Source organism: Coloeus monedula (assembly GCF_965178545.1).
Source record: "Coloeus monedula genome assembly, chromosome: W".
NCBI lineage: Eukaryota > Metazoa > Chordata > Aves > Passeriformes > Corvidae > Coloeus > Coloeus monedula.
The window spans coordinates 1,831,410-1,843,556 of record NC_138821.1 but is presented as its reverse complement, the minus strand read 5'-3'; the positions used below and the strand labels follow the sequence as shown (position 1 = coordinate 1,843,556).

The 12,147-nt window shown below is 41.4% G+C and overlaps 1 protein-coding gene across 2 annotated transcripts in view; it reads left to right on the top strand.

Annotated features, from left to right (window-relative positions):
* Positions 1-12,147, top strand: part of LOC309584572 (protein ARK2N-like) — a 102,931-nt gene that overhangs the window by 41,046 nt on the left and 49,738 nt on the right. For both annotated transcript variants that reach the window (XM_082300659.1, XM_082300658.1), the window contains exon 3: positions 2,164-2,346. In XM_082300659.1, coding sequence (XP_082156785.1) covers positions 2,164-2,346 — 183 coding nt within the window. The remainder of the gene's footprint in view (positions 1-2,163; positions 2,347-12,147) is intronic.

Genomic DNA, 12,147 nt, shown 5'->3' with positions numbered 1-12,147 from the left:
GAAAATATTTTTGTCTGTTTGATGTATACTAAATTGAAGCGAAGTTATACGGTGTTCTGTTTGGAAGTGTGGAAGATACAAGAGTGGAGCTACAGATAACAAGTTTATGCTTGTATTTCCTACTGATGAAGACTTTCACACAAGTTATTTCTATGGGTAGGTGATGAGAATATCACTCTGCATGTATATACATTTATATTTTTGCATGATTATACATGTAGGAGTGGTACAATTTTGACTTGAGACTATTGGTGCCTTTTGTCCCAATGCAATTTTATTTGTGTAGACATGTCTATCTAAATGTCAAATTTTGCTTCTGCTTTTGGAGATCTGAATAAGAAGTGAGAGAAACAGACCTGAAGGAACAGTACACAGCTCCTGAAATTTTAGATACCCTATTGAAAAAATGGGCAAATAGTCAATATTGTACTTGACCCTCGTATCTTCTCCACTTGACTGTTTATTTTTATAGCTCATTATATATGTTCACATTGAACTCTAATAATAATACTGAAAGACAACATGCCTCTCCATGATTTAGTCCAGTTGTAGCTTATGCATGTAATTTAATCATCAGTTGTCACAAATAATTAACTGAACACCAGCCAGCTTAATTTTGAACTTGGTCTTCCTTTGTTTTGTAATTGTCTTTTAAAAAGACAAATATTGCCTTTAAGTTAATTATCATGACTTCTTTTCCGGTCACAATCATCAGCTTTTCATGTTGCAAACAGTTTGGTCTTTAATACATTGGCATTTAACTACACATTTATTTTTGTCAGGTCTGTTTTAAGTTTCTAATATAACATAATTTTATGAAATTGTTGCTTTGGAGGCAGGTTTGATTGGAAATATTTTGTGAATTTCTTCATACCTTGTTGCAATACTGATCTTTAGTATGACTTAAGCAATATGGTCACTCTTCAATGAAGTGTGTTGCTGATCACAAAATAGGCACTTCTGAAAATAGCGTGTTGAATTATGTTTCAGGCACCAAGTTACAAAAAACCCAAACTAAACAAAACCAAAACAAAAAACCCCCCACCCTAAAAACCTCAGGATAAACAGCTTTTAAGAGGATTAAATTTGAAACTTTTTTCTATTTCATCCTTGATTTTGTTGATGAAGTCTTGGCCCAAAGAGAGTTTTGATTCTCTCATTTGGTGAGTGGGAACTCCAACCACTTTCATCCACTATGAGTCAATAAGATGTAGCTGGGATGAAGCATTTGAGTTAAACTGCACATCCTTTCAGAATTATTTTTCCATTCTCTCTGCTTCCACATTAATCTTTGTCTTGAATTTGACTTTTTTTTCTGAGCCTCTTCTGTTTTTAGCATGCTTTCCAATTATAAGTGATTTTCATTCATCACAAAGAATATAGTTGGTCCTTACAAAATAGACCAAAAATAGCTTTTTGTTATTCCTCAAGAATAGATTTCAAAATCATGTAAGCTATTTTCTCTCCCTCTTTCCTCCTTCACTTTGGTAGCCAAAAATGCATATGGCAATCATTGAATTAAAAGCATATTTATCACTGCACATGATAGTTTTGTTTCTTGTTATCCTCGATTTAAAAAAAAACAACACCAAAAAACATTGCCACTTTGAAAAATTTCCCTTTCCTTGACAGGTAAATGTTATGAAAGGAAAGTTGCCTAATGTTAAATTTATCGTCACTGGATCAGTTATATCAAAAAGTTAGTTTTATTCAATCAACCATAATGTAATGTAAGCTCTCACTTGACTTTTGTAAAATTCTCTAGATAAATATTTTGTCTTGCCAAATTTAATGTCCTGTATCTTATTATTTTTTATTTTAAACTGAAGTTTATCCTTTTAAGATTGTAAATATAATGTCATCAGATATGGAGATGTTGATGTGTTAATGTAAAAGATAATACACAAATAACCAATAATTTCATAAATATGTTTTTCTTACATTTGTTTTCTGTGTATGCAAAGGTTAAAATGCCTCTGTAGTCTCAGACTATGTTAATTAACTGAAGTTTAATGATTCATATAATGTATCACTATAAACTATAACTATAAGCTTCATGTCAGAGATTGTATTAATCCTTAAATTATTGTACTTTGTACTTTTAGACAGGGTTTTCACAGTATGCTGACTTCTAATCTGTGTTGCTTTTCTCTCCTTCTGCAGATGGACCTCCAGTTATAGCTCACTATGATATATCAGACACAAACTCAGACCCAGAAGTGGTAAATGTGGACAATCTGTTGGCAGCTGCAGTAGTTCAAGAGCACAATAATTCTTTAGGAAATCAAGACTCAGGATCTACCTGGAGAACTAGAGGGCTGCTAGATGAACTGAATGCTGATACAGGTTTGGTTAAATTCTCTTCCTCTGACATTTGTTCCAACATCTCAGTAGGTGTCTCTCACTTTCTTGCTTTCAGTATTTTTATAGTTTATACAGCTTTAAAAGCTCCCTATGTGGATTTTGCAAAAAAAATACCGGTATGGGTGCTTATTAAAAAGGTCTGACATTTATTCCAAAATATAACTGATATAAATTGACAAAGATTCCTGCAATGTATTTTTGACACTAATTTTCTTATTTATTTTTTCTCCTTCTAATTTCCTTCTAATTACTACTTGGAACTTAGGTCTGGGGTTTTGGTGTTGTTGGTTTTTTTTTTTTTAATGAAAACAAGCTAAGCTTGTTACTGAATGACTGATTATGATGACCCATGCCACCAGCTAGTAAACTGGTCTGCTAAAGAAGAGGTCAGAGCCTGGCTTCTGAGGCAGAGTTAGTTTATTTCAGCTCGAGCTGGGTGTCTCCAGAGAGGGACCCTGAACAAAGAAATTCCTGGACCTTTATACCCTTACAGTCTGTGCACCTGATCTTCACACACCCTGCATGCATCTCTTGGTCCAATGATGATTTATGGTCTGGGGTCTTCTAACACATCACTGAATTCTTTCCCCATGTCCACATAGGCAGGCCATTAACTGCTCTTATCTTCCATCTTGGGCCAGCCTTGGGGCTCTTCAGGGTCTCAACCCTTATCTGAAGGTATTCAGTCTTTCTCTGTTTCCTCCCCTGTTTAGCCATCCATGCTAATAGAGCTCATTTAAAGTTCACTGATGCTAAGCTTTGAGCAGGGCCCACTCATGCCAAGCTGTAAGCAAGTTACAATTAAACCTACACAATTAATTTCTGATATTTCATATGTAAACTTCATTTGATCCCCAACAGGTCATAATCTAAGAATTGTCTGTGTGTATCTTTATTCTTTCTCTCTTTATTTCTTTAAAATACAAGCAGTAATTATTCCCATATTCCATCTGCACCTTAGAAAATTGGACAGACCAGCATCAGATAACCATGAAGGGTAAAACGGTGCTGGTAAGTGAGCTTAGCATTTTATTGGGTTTGCATGGCCTGGTTTTGGTAGCAGGAGGGCTACAGGGGTGACTTCTGTGAGAAGCTTCTAGAAGCTTCCTCCATGTCTGGCAGAGTCAATCCCTGGCAGCTCCAAAGACAGATGTGCCGCTGGTCAAGGCTGGGCCAATTAGAAATGGTGGTAACCCCTCTGTGATAACATATTTAAGAAGAAAGAAAATAAGTTACTGTGCAGTTACAATTGAGGCCAGAGAAGAGCAGAGTGAGAATACGTGAGAGGAACAACTCTGCAGACACCAAGGTCAGTGGAGAAGGAGGGGGAGGAGATGCTCCAGGCACCAGAGCTGAGATTTCCCTGCAGCCTGTGGTGAAGACCATGGTGAAGTAGCTGTCCCCCTGCAGCCCATGGAGGAGACCCACGCCAGAGTAGGTGGATGCCTGAGAAGAGGCTGTGACCCCATGGGAGGCCCGTGGAGAGAGGAGACTCCGCTGGAGCAGTCTGTTCTTGAAGGACTGCACCCTGCAGCAGTTTGAGGGGTATTGTTGCCCGTGAGATGGACTCACGTTGCAGCACTTCACAGAGAGCTGTTGTTCGTGAGATGGACTCACATTGGAGAAGTTCACAGAGAATGGTCTCCCATGGGAAGGACCTCACAGTGGAGCAGGGGAAGGACTCCTCTCCCTGAGCAGTGGGAGAAGCTACCGGTGATGAACTGACCATAACCCCCATTCCCTGTCTCCCTGTGCCACTGGGGTAGGAGGTAGTGCTGGGAAGGAGGGAGGGGTGGGGGGAAGGTGTTCTGAAGGTTTTATTTTACTCCTCATTATCCTGCTCTGATTTTGTTGGCAATAAATTCAATTAATATCTCCAATTCTAGCCTGTTTTGCCTATGACATTTGGTGAATGATCTCTCCTGGTTCTCATCTCAACTTATGAACCCTTTGTTATATTTTCTCTCCCCTGTCCAGCTGTGGCAGGGAGTGACAGAGAGCAGCTTTGGTGGGTGCCTGGCATCCAGCCAGCATCAACCCACTCTTCTACGGGGTGCAGTCCTTCAAGGACAGGCTGCTCCAGCGGGGATTCCTTTCTCCATGGGCCTCCCACAGGGTCACAGCTTCACCATGGTCTTCACTACAGGCTGCAGGGCAATCTCAGCTCTGGTGCCTGGACCACCTCCTCCCCCTCCTTCTTCACTGATCTTGGTGTCTGCATAGTTGTTCCTCTCACATATTCATGTATTCTCACTCTGCTCTTCTCTGTCCACAATTACAACTGCACAATAACTTTTTTTCTTTCTCCTTAAATATGTTATCACAGAGGCATTACCACCATTTCTAATTGGCCAAGCCTTGGCCAGAGGCATGTCCATCTTCAGAGCCATCAAGGATCGGCTCTGCCAAACATGGTGGAAGCTTCTAGCAGCTTCTCACAGAAGCCACCCCTGTAGCCCCCTTGCTACCAAGGCTTGACCATGCAAACCCAATACATTCTACCCTTCGCCTCTGTGAATCATATATTTAAGGATTACCATTAAAATTCTGACAGATAGCTCAGTCGGTAGATCATAAGACTCTTAGGGTTATGGATTCAGGCTCCACATTGGGTGCCAAAAAGGACTGTAGGGAGTTGACCTTGACTGGACACCAGGTGCCCACCAAGCCACTCTATCACTCCCCAGTGGGACAGGGGATAGAAAATAAGATGGAAAACAGTTAGTAGATTGAGGTAAGGCAGTTTACTAAAGCGAAAAAAAAAAAAAAAAAAAAAAAAATGCCCGCACATAAGCAAAAGGGAAAAAAATTAATCTCCACTTCCCATTGGCAAGCGTTGTTCAGCCACTTCCCAGGAAGGCCTTCAGCATGCATAGCAGTGGTTCTGGAAGGCAAACATTGTAAATAACAAATGTCCTCCCTGTCCTTCCTCCCTCCCTTAGCTTTTACATCTGAGCTGATATCATATGGTATGGAATATCCCTTTGGTCAGTTTGGGTCAGCTGGCCTAGTTGTTTCCCCTCCCAGGATCTTGCCCACTCCTGGCCCCTTGATGGAGGGCAGGGAGGGGAATGTTGAGAGACAGCACTGATGCTGTGACAGCGCTGCTCAGCACTAGCCAAAACACTGGTGTGTTATTGCTACCTTTCCAGCTGCCAATGCAAAGCACAGCACTGTGAGGGCTGCTATGGGAAAATGAACTCCCAACTCAGTCAGACTCAATACATCTTGGTATACTTCTGAGTGCACATTTGTCAGTACTGGCCTTTTCTTACAGTCTCTGGGATTGCACATTTGAAAAGTAAAATTTTCAAATCTTTCATCTTATTCACAAATTTAATCTTCAGCCAGTATCTAGTTTAACAGACATTAAAGGATGTGTACCCACAGAAGAATAACAACATAAACTTTAGCTAAGTGAAAAATCTTATGCTATCACATCTTTGTGCATAGGCAAATATTTTAGACTGTTTTGCAAGCCCTGATGTTGTATGGCAGACAAAATGCATTGGGCATCATCCTAATGTTCATGCAAAGAAATTGCCAGCATAGGCATGTTACTAGGCATGAAATTTATATGGCCAGAGGCTGTAAATCTATCTGTATGTTATAATCTTGATTGACACTCAGCTACACTTACAGTATTTCCTCTGCTAATCATGGTTTCTCTACTGCTATTTATTTTTTGTTTCTGAACTTAAAGCTATGGTAATATATGGAAGCTCTTTTGGAGTTCCCATTTATACATTTGAGGGCTATTTAAGAGCCAGCTTGTTTTGCTCCTCTGCCAGGCATTACCCTGTCTACTAGTTTGAAAGCAAACCAGTGAAAGACTCGAAATCAGAACTACAATTTAATAGGAAAATTAAGATAAAGACAATAATACAGAAACACTGGCTTAAACTGAGAGTCAGGGTACGTCCTGACACCTTGTCAGGCAGGGTGGTGGTAGCAGTCTGATTAAATGGTAGCTGCAGTCCTCTTGAAGTGATAGATTTAGTTCTGTTGAAGCAGTGATCCTGTAGAAGGGTCTGCTCGTCCTCTGAAGGTCCAGTGGTGGCTATGTAGCTCTTGTCCTCTGGGAATCCAGTAGGTAAAGGCTGGCTGTGGTGTTCCAAACCTCAGATTATATCCAGGTAGGAATGCTTGGTTCCTCCCCCTGGGCAGAGCATCTCACAATGGGATGATGTAATTTTATGAGTCATGCAGTGAGGCTAGATGGCCCATTAACAGAAGATATCCCTCTGGAGGGAGTTATCAGGAATGTGTCATGGAAGAGATAAAGAACCCACCTGGTTTCAACAGATGGTGATAGAATACATACTTTTGGTTACATCTTACATTATAACCTAAGACACCCTGTCAAGCAAAGGGTGCAGAATGATGGTATGTCATCAATACATTAATACAACATATTCAAGTGGGTTATCTAAGCAGTTTGTGTGAATCAATGGCCAAGGATTATGTTGCTCTTCTGCTGCCTGTATTACCAAAACTTCGGTAAAAAAACCCAAACTCCTTAACACCAATTTAGCATTAAGAAGCAGGCATTCTTTACTTTGCCAGATGCATGAGGGGATATCGCCTCCAAAAATCGTGCATGCTGAGTACAGGAAAGTTTCTGTATTTTACATACATATTCATCGATTGTCCCAGAATAAACATACATATGATAATCATTTCCCCAAAATCGTTAACATATTTGGCCTCCCCTTTATGCATGCATTCTTAGTGGTCAGGGACCCCAATATTATAACTGACCTGGTAAAGCTGGCAGAACACTGGGGCTGGTGAATAATGCAGTTCTTGCTGCTCGTGGCACAAGCTCTGGCATGCCCCAGGTCAGAGAGAGTCCAACTGCGTTCTTCTGTGTGTCGCTGAAGCGACTTCAGCATCAGGAAAAGAGCTGCCGGCTGAGCTAGCTAGCTGGCTTCTTTGCAGAGAGAAACACGGCAGGAGCCGATGGGACCAGCTCACATTAGCTCGGAGACAAAGGAAGAGAGAGGCTGCTATGGTCTGGCTCCTAACAGGTTTATTGTTAGAAGTTTCACAACCCAAACAGGCTCGGAAGGGATGGAATGCAATGGGATCCTCCCTGGAGGCTTGTCCTCAGTTTTATAGGGAGTTTGAAAACCGTGGGGAAAGGGGAAAACAACCAATGAGTTACAAGCCAGGGGGAGGATACAATTTAACAAGAACCACTGGGGGAAATGGAGAGGCGGGAGTTATAACAAAGAACCAATGAACAACCAAGTAACCGAGAATTTTCCCGAACCAGGGTAGGTGGCTTGTATCTGGGCACAGCCCGGGGGGGTGCGGCTTAGGCTTCTGAGCCACCCCTCGACCCACCCTCTGAGTCTGCCTCTTCGGGAAACTCGATCCAGGGGATGGGCTGGGATTGATTGGCATCACGCTGCCCCAGCCCCGCAGTGAGCTGGGTCACCACAACAGGTGAACTTCCAGTTCTCTTTCTTACACAATGGGCATTGTGCAGTTCCATAGGCCAGTGGTTTTTGAAGAATAAGCATTGTGTTCTCTCACCAGGTGTAGACAATTTATCATCTAGTAACATCCCTCCCCTTTGAGACTTGTGAAGCTTGTCTTCCCTTCAAGCCTTCATAAGCCTCAGTTTGCTTTTTTACTAACATCATATAAGTTCCTCACGTTGCATTAGCAATCATGTTTTTTATGCAGCTTAAAGCATGTATCATAATCACAATTATTACTATGATCACAATTATACTTTGCAAAAGTGAGGCCAACCAACCACTCAGAGAAAATCCAAATCCTTTAAATATTTTATTTAACCAGTTGCTTTCTAATCCTGCCCTTAATTCTCTGCTAGGTGCAGCAACCGATTTTATCCTTTCTACGTGATCATCCAATTTAGCAGTCACATTCAGAATGTGCACACAAGTATTGTTTAAATTCAAGTATCCACATACTCCATGTTCATGCAACAGCAATAGGTCTGAAGCCAATCTGTTTTGTAAGGTCATTTTAGTCATGGCTTGCAATTGTTTGTTTATTTTAGTAAACCCCAATTGAGTTGCATTTGCTAAAATTTCCATTTGCAGAGTCAAATTGTGTATAGCTAGTCTGTTGCTAAAGGTAGATATTTGAGGAGTAAAGATGGATTCTTATATCCATCCCACTATAGTTTCTGTATCCTTCCCACATGTGTTCCCAGATTTTTGTCAAATTGCTGACTAAAGCTCCCCACAGAACTGGATTTTCTGCAGAGGTTGGTTGTTGAGCTTTTGACGGGGTACCCTTCCTTCTCGGACAAGGGTAAAAGAGCAGAGGAGGCTGCTGTTTTGCTAAATTCTTTATTTCATAGTCTCATAGCTTTCTTGAAGGCAGAGTTCGAAGGGGGTTACATGATAAAGGCAAGCAGCAACAGCAACAGCAGGCAAAAACAGCTTCTTCTATATGCTCTATATGCTCCATATACTCTATACTTTATATACTCTATTTTCTAGACTCTAGACTCTATATGTTTTCTTACAGAAGTGTGGATTATATTTGTTAATTGACCAATAAGATTAACACATGATTCTAGTTTTTCTTTTCTTAACCTATCCTGGTCTAACAGTCGTACACGAGTGTTACATAGGTATTACACAGATTTACGTATACAGTTTCTATCAGTTCTTATTGTTTATGTGAACACTATCTAAAAAATGTGAACAGTATAATTCTATTTTGTCTAAAGTAAAGAATTCTGTGAAAAGGTAACACTGCTGCAGCAAGAACTGTTTAAGATCTCTGCTACAGCTTTTTAATGTTTAAGGCACATAGCATATATTTCTACTAAAAGTTAAAAATCTATATTTCTATTTCACTTTGGTGTGGCTTCATGTATCTCAGCTTGTCCAAAGGTTTTAATTCAACCCATGTGCTTTGGCTTCCCTCTGGGCCTGAGTCCAGAGGAGCTTTCACTCCAGCAGTTGGTGTTAGCAAACGAGCTGTTAAAGAAGTTACATTCTGTGATCTGCCAAAATCTTGCACTAACTTGAAGACCACATTCCCCCTCCCAGGAGATAAGAATATAGTTTCTATTATTATTATAAATGCATAATTATTTATCATCATCATCTAGATCCAATAAATAGTATCCTCTTAGAAAATTATATTCTTTACCTAAAACAATAGGATATATATATATATAAAACCTACACAGTCAGTCTTGTTTCTGCTGTGTTTGATGTGTGGTTGCTGGTTTTACCTGTGTGTGATGAACCCAGTGCTTGAGTCCTTCTGCCTTGAGTGCAGTGTAGGTTACCAGGAGGACTTGATATGGTCCCTTCCACTTCTCCTGGATTGATCCAAAGTTCCAGGTTCTGATGCACACCATATCCTCTGGTTGGAAAGGATGTACGTGCCCCAGTTATCTGTTGATAACCATGCACCTTTTAAGACTTGAAAGAGTTAGTCCCAGTGCTAATAAATATTAATTTTAGCAAAACTTTTGACACTTCCCTTGCCTTGTTGGTGTGACATGGAAAAGCTTCTGGCCATCTAGAAAAAGTACCAAAATACTAAAATGTTCCAGTCCCCATTCTTCCTGGGCAGTTCTGCAAAATCAGTTTGCCAATTCACCCCTGGTGAATTCCCCTGTTTTACTAGCCCTGGAGGTGGCCTTCTTCCTTCCTTGAGATTATTATGAGAAACAAATCACATATTTTGCAACAACTGATCTATGAATTTCTGTCATCTTTGTGCTTACTATATTCCTTTGTAAACTAGTTACCATATTCTCTATTTCCTAATGTGTTTCCTGATGTTTTAGTTTCATTATCTTATACATTAATTGTGGAGGTACAATTACCTGCCTGCATGAGGTTACCAATCACCTTCTAATGATGGGGCTAACTGCCTGTCCTGATTACTATAATTTGGTTTTTGTTCCAGGGCATTCAACTTTTTGTTCGGTATTGGTGCAAGGATACCTTTTTCAGCGACGTCTTCAGCTGTTTGTCAGCAACTGATTCCCTGTATTAACTGGGGAGTCTCCAAATGGATGGGCTTTACAAGGGCACCAAGGGCACTTTTGCACACTCTGTAGTAAATTTCTTCTTTGTACTTAATAGGAGACCTTTGTGCCAATAACAATCCCCTTTCCTTCCATATGGTTTCATGAGAGTGTATTATTCCAAAAACATTATTTAAATCAGTCCATATGTTTACTCTTTTTCCTTCAGTGATTTCTAGCACTCAGTGTAAGGTCATTAATTCTGCTTTTTGTGCTGATGTGTTAAAAGGTAAAGCCTGGGCTTCTATTACCTGGGTCACTCTTCCCACTGCATACCCAGCTGCCCATTTTCCATTTCATACCTGTCCTGGGTTGCAGTGTATTCTATTACCATCCTCATGAGCTGTTAAAACCAGGTGGGGCAGTGTTTCCTTGCCTCCTCCCCCCCCCCCCCCCCCGACTATCTTCTGTTAATGAGCCCATCAACGCCTGGCCTCATGACTCATCATTAGATGTTCCACCCAGAGGGAGGAACCAAGCATTCCATCCTGGATATAATCTGAGATTCTGAACACCACAGACACCCTTTCCACTCTATTTCCAGAGGACAGGAGCTACATAGCCACCACTCGACCTTCTGAGAAAGAGCAGACCCTTTCTACAGGTTCACTGCTTCAACAGAACCACATCCACCACTTCAGGAGGACTGCAGGCACCATTTTATCGGACTGCTACCACCACCCTGACTAACAGGGTGTCAGGTTGTATCCTGACTCTGTCAGTTTGAACCAGTGTTCTCTTTTTTTTTTTTTCCTTTTCTTTAATTTCCCTATTAAATTGTTATTCTGACTTGGTGCCTCCCACTGGTTTGTTTTCAAACTAGTACAATACCATGCTGTTCCCACTGGTGTGCACATCCTGTTCTGGCTCCCGGATGGGATCGTTCTTGAGATCCAGTCTGCCAGAACGCACTTGTTCAGTGGTTACCAGGCAGTCATGGCACAAAGGTATCTGGGCTTCTTCTGAAGCTTGGAGAAACATGGCTGGGTTCAAAGCAGTGGTTACCTTAAGTTCAACATTGTCCTGATCCAGTAGGGCAACTTGGTATTTCAGCATTCTGCTGGCAATATCCAATGTCCTCCTTTTTGTTCCAAACCAGCTATTACCATGTGGGGTACATATGAGCTTTTGTGCTTTTCTGCAGCTACCACTGCTCTCAAGCATCTGGGTCATGCTTTACTCACATTGTCCAATTGTTTGGACAGGCTTCTTCCATGGCCCCAAATGCTATGCCAGTACCCCTAGTGCCAGGTGCATCCTTTCATGCACAAATAACTCAAGTGGTTTAGTTGTGTGGGAATCCCAATGCAAGGGTTGGCATTAAGGCTCTTTTAGGGCTTGAAAGGCCCTCTGACTCTCAGGAGTCCGTACCAAGTAATTTTTCGGTGGAGGACCATAGAAGGGTTTTGTCAGTACCCCATAACTGACACCATCCGACCATACCTAAGAAGGCTTGTAGTCCTTGGCTCCGGAGTCTGGCAAATGGCTTCTTTTCACCTGCTTCTCAAGCTTCTTTCTTCCTGAAAGATCTCAAAACCAAGATATATTACTGCTTTTCTGCCTGTGCCATTTTCTTTGACACCCTGTGTTGGGGCCCTCCCCCCACCATGTAGCCCTGGGAGAGGGGCCCTGGCACAGACACGGGGTTTCCCTGGCCCCTGGTCAGCCTTGTTTGCCATTGGTTGTTTTGTGTTTCCCTGCGTGGGCAAGGACCCTCGGTCCCGTGACTGTGAGAGTTCCTCGGCAGA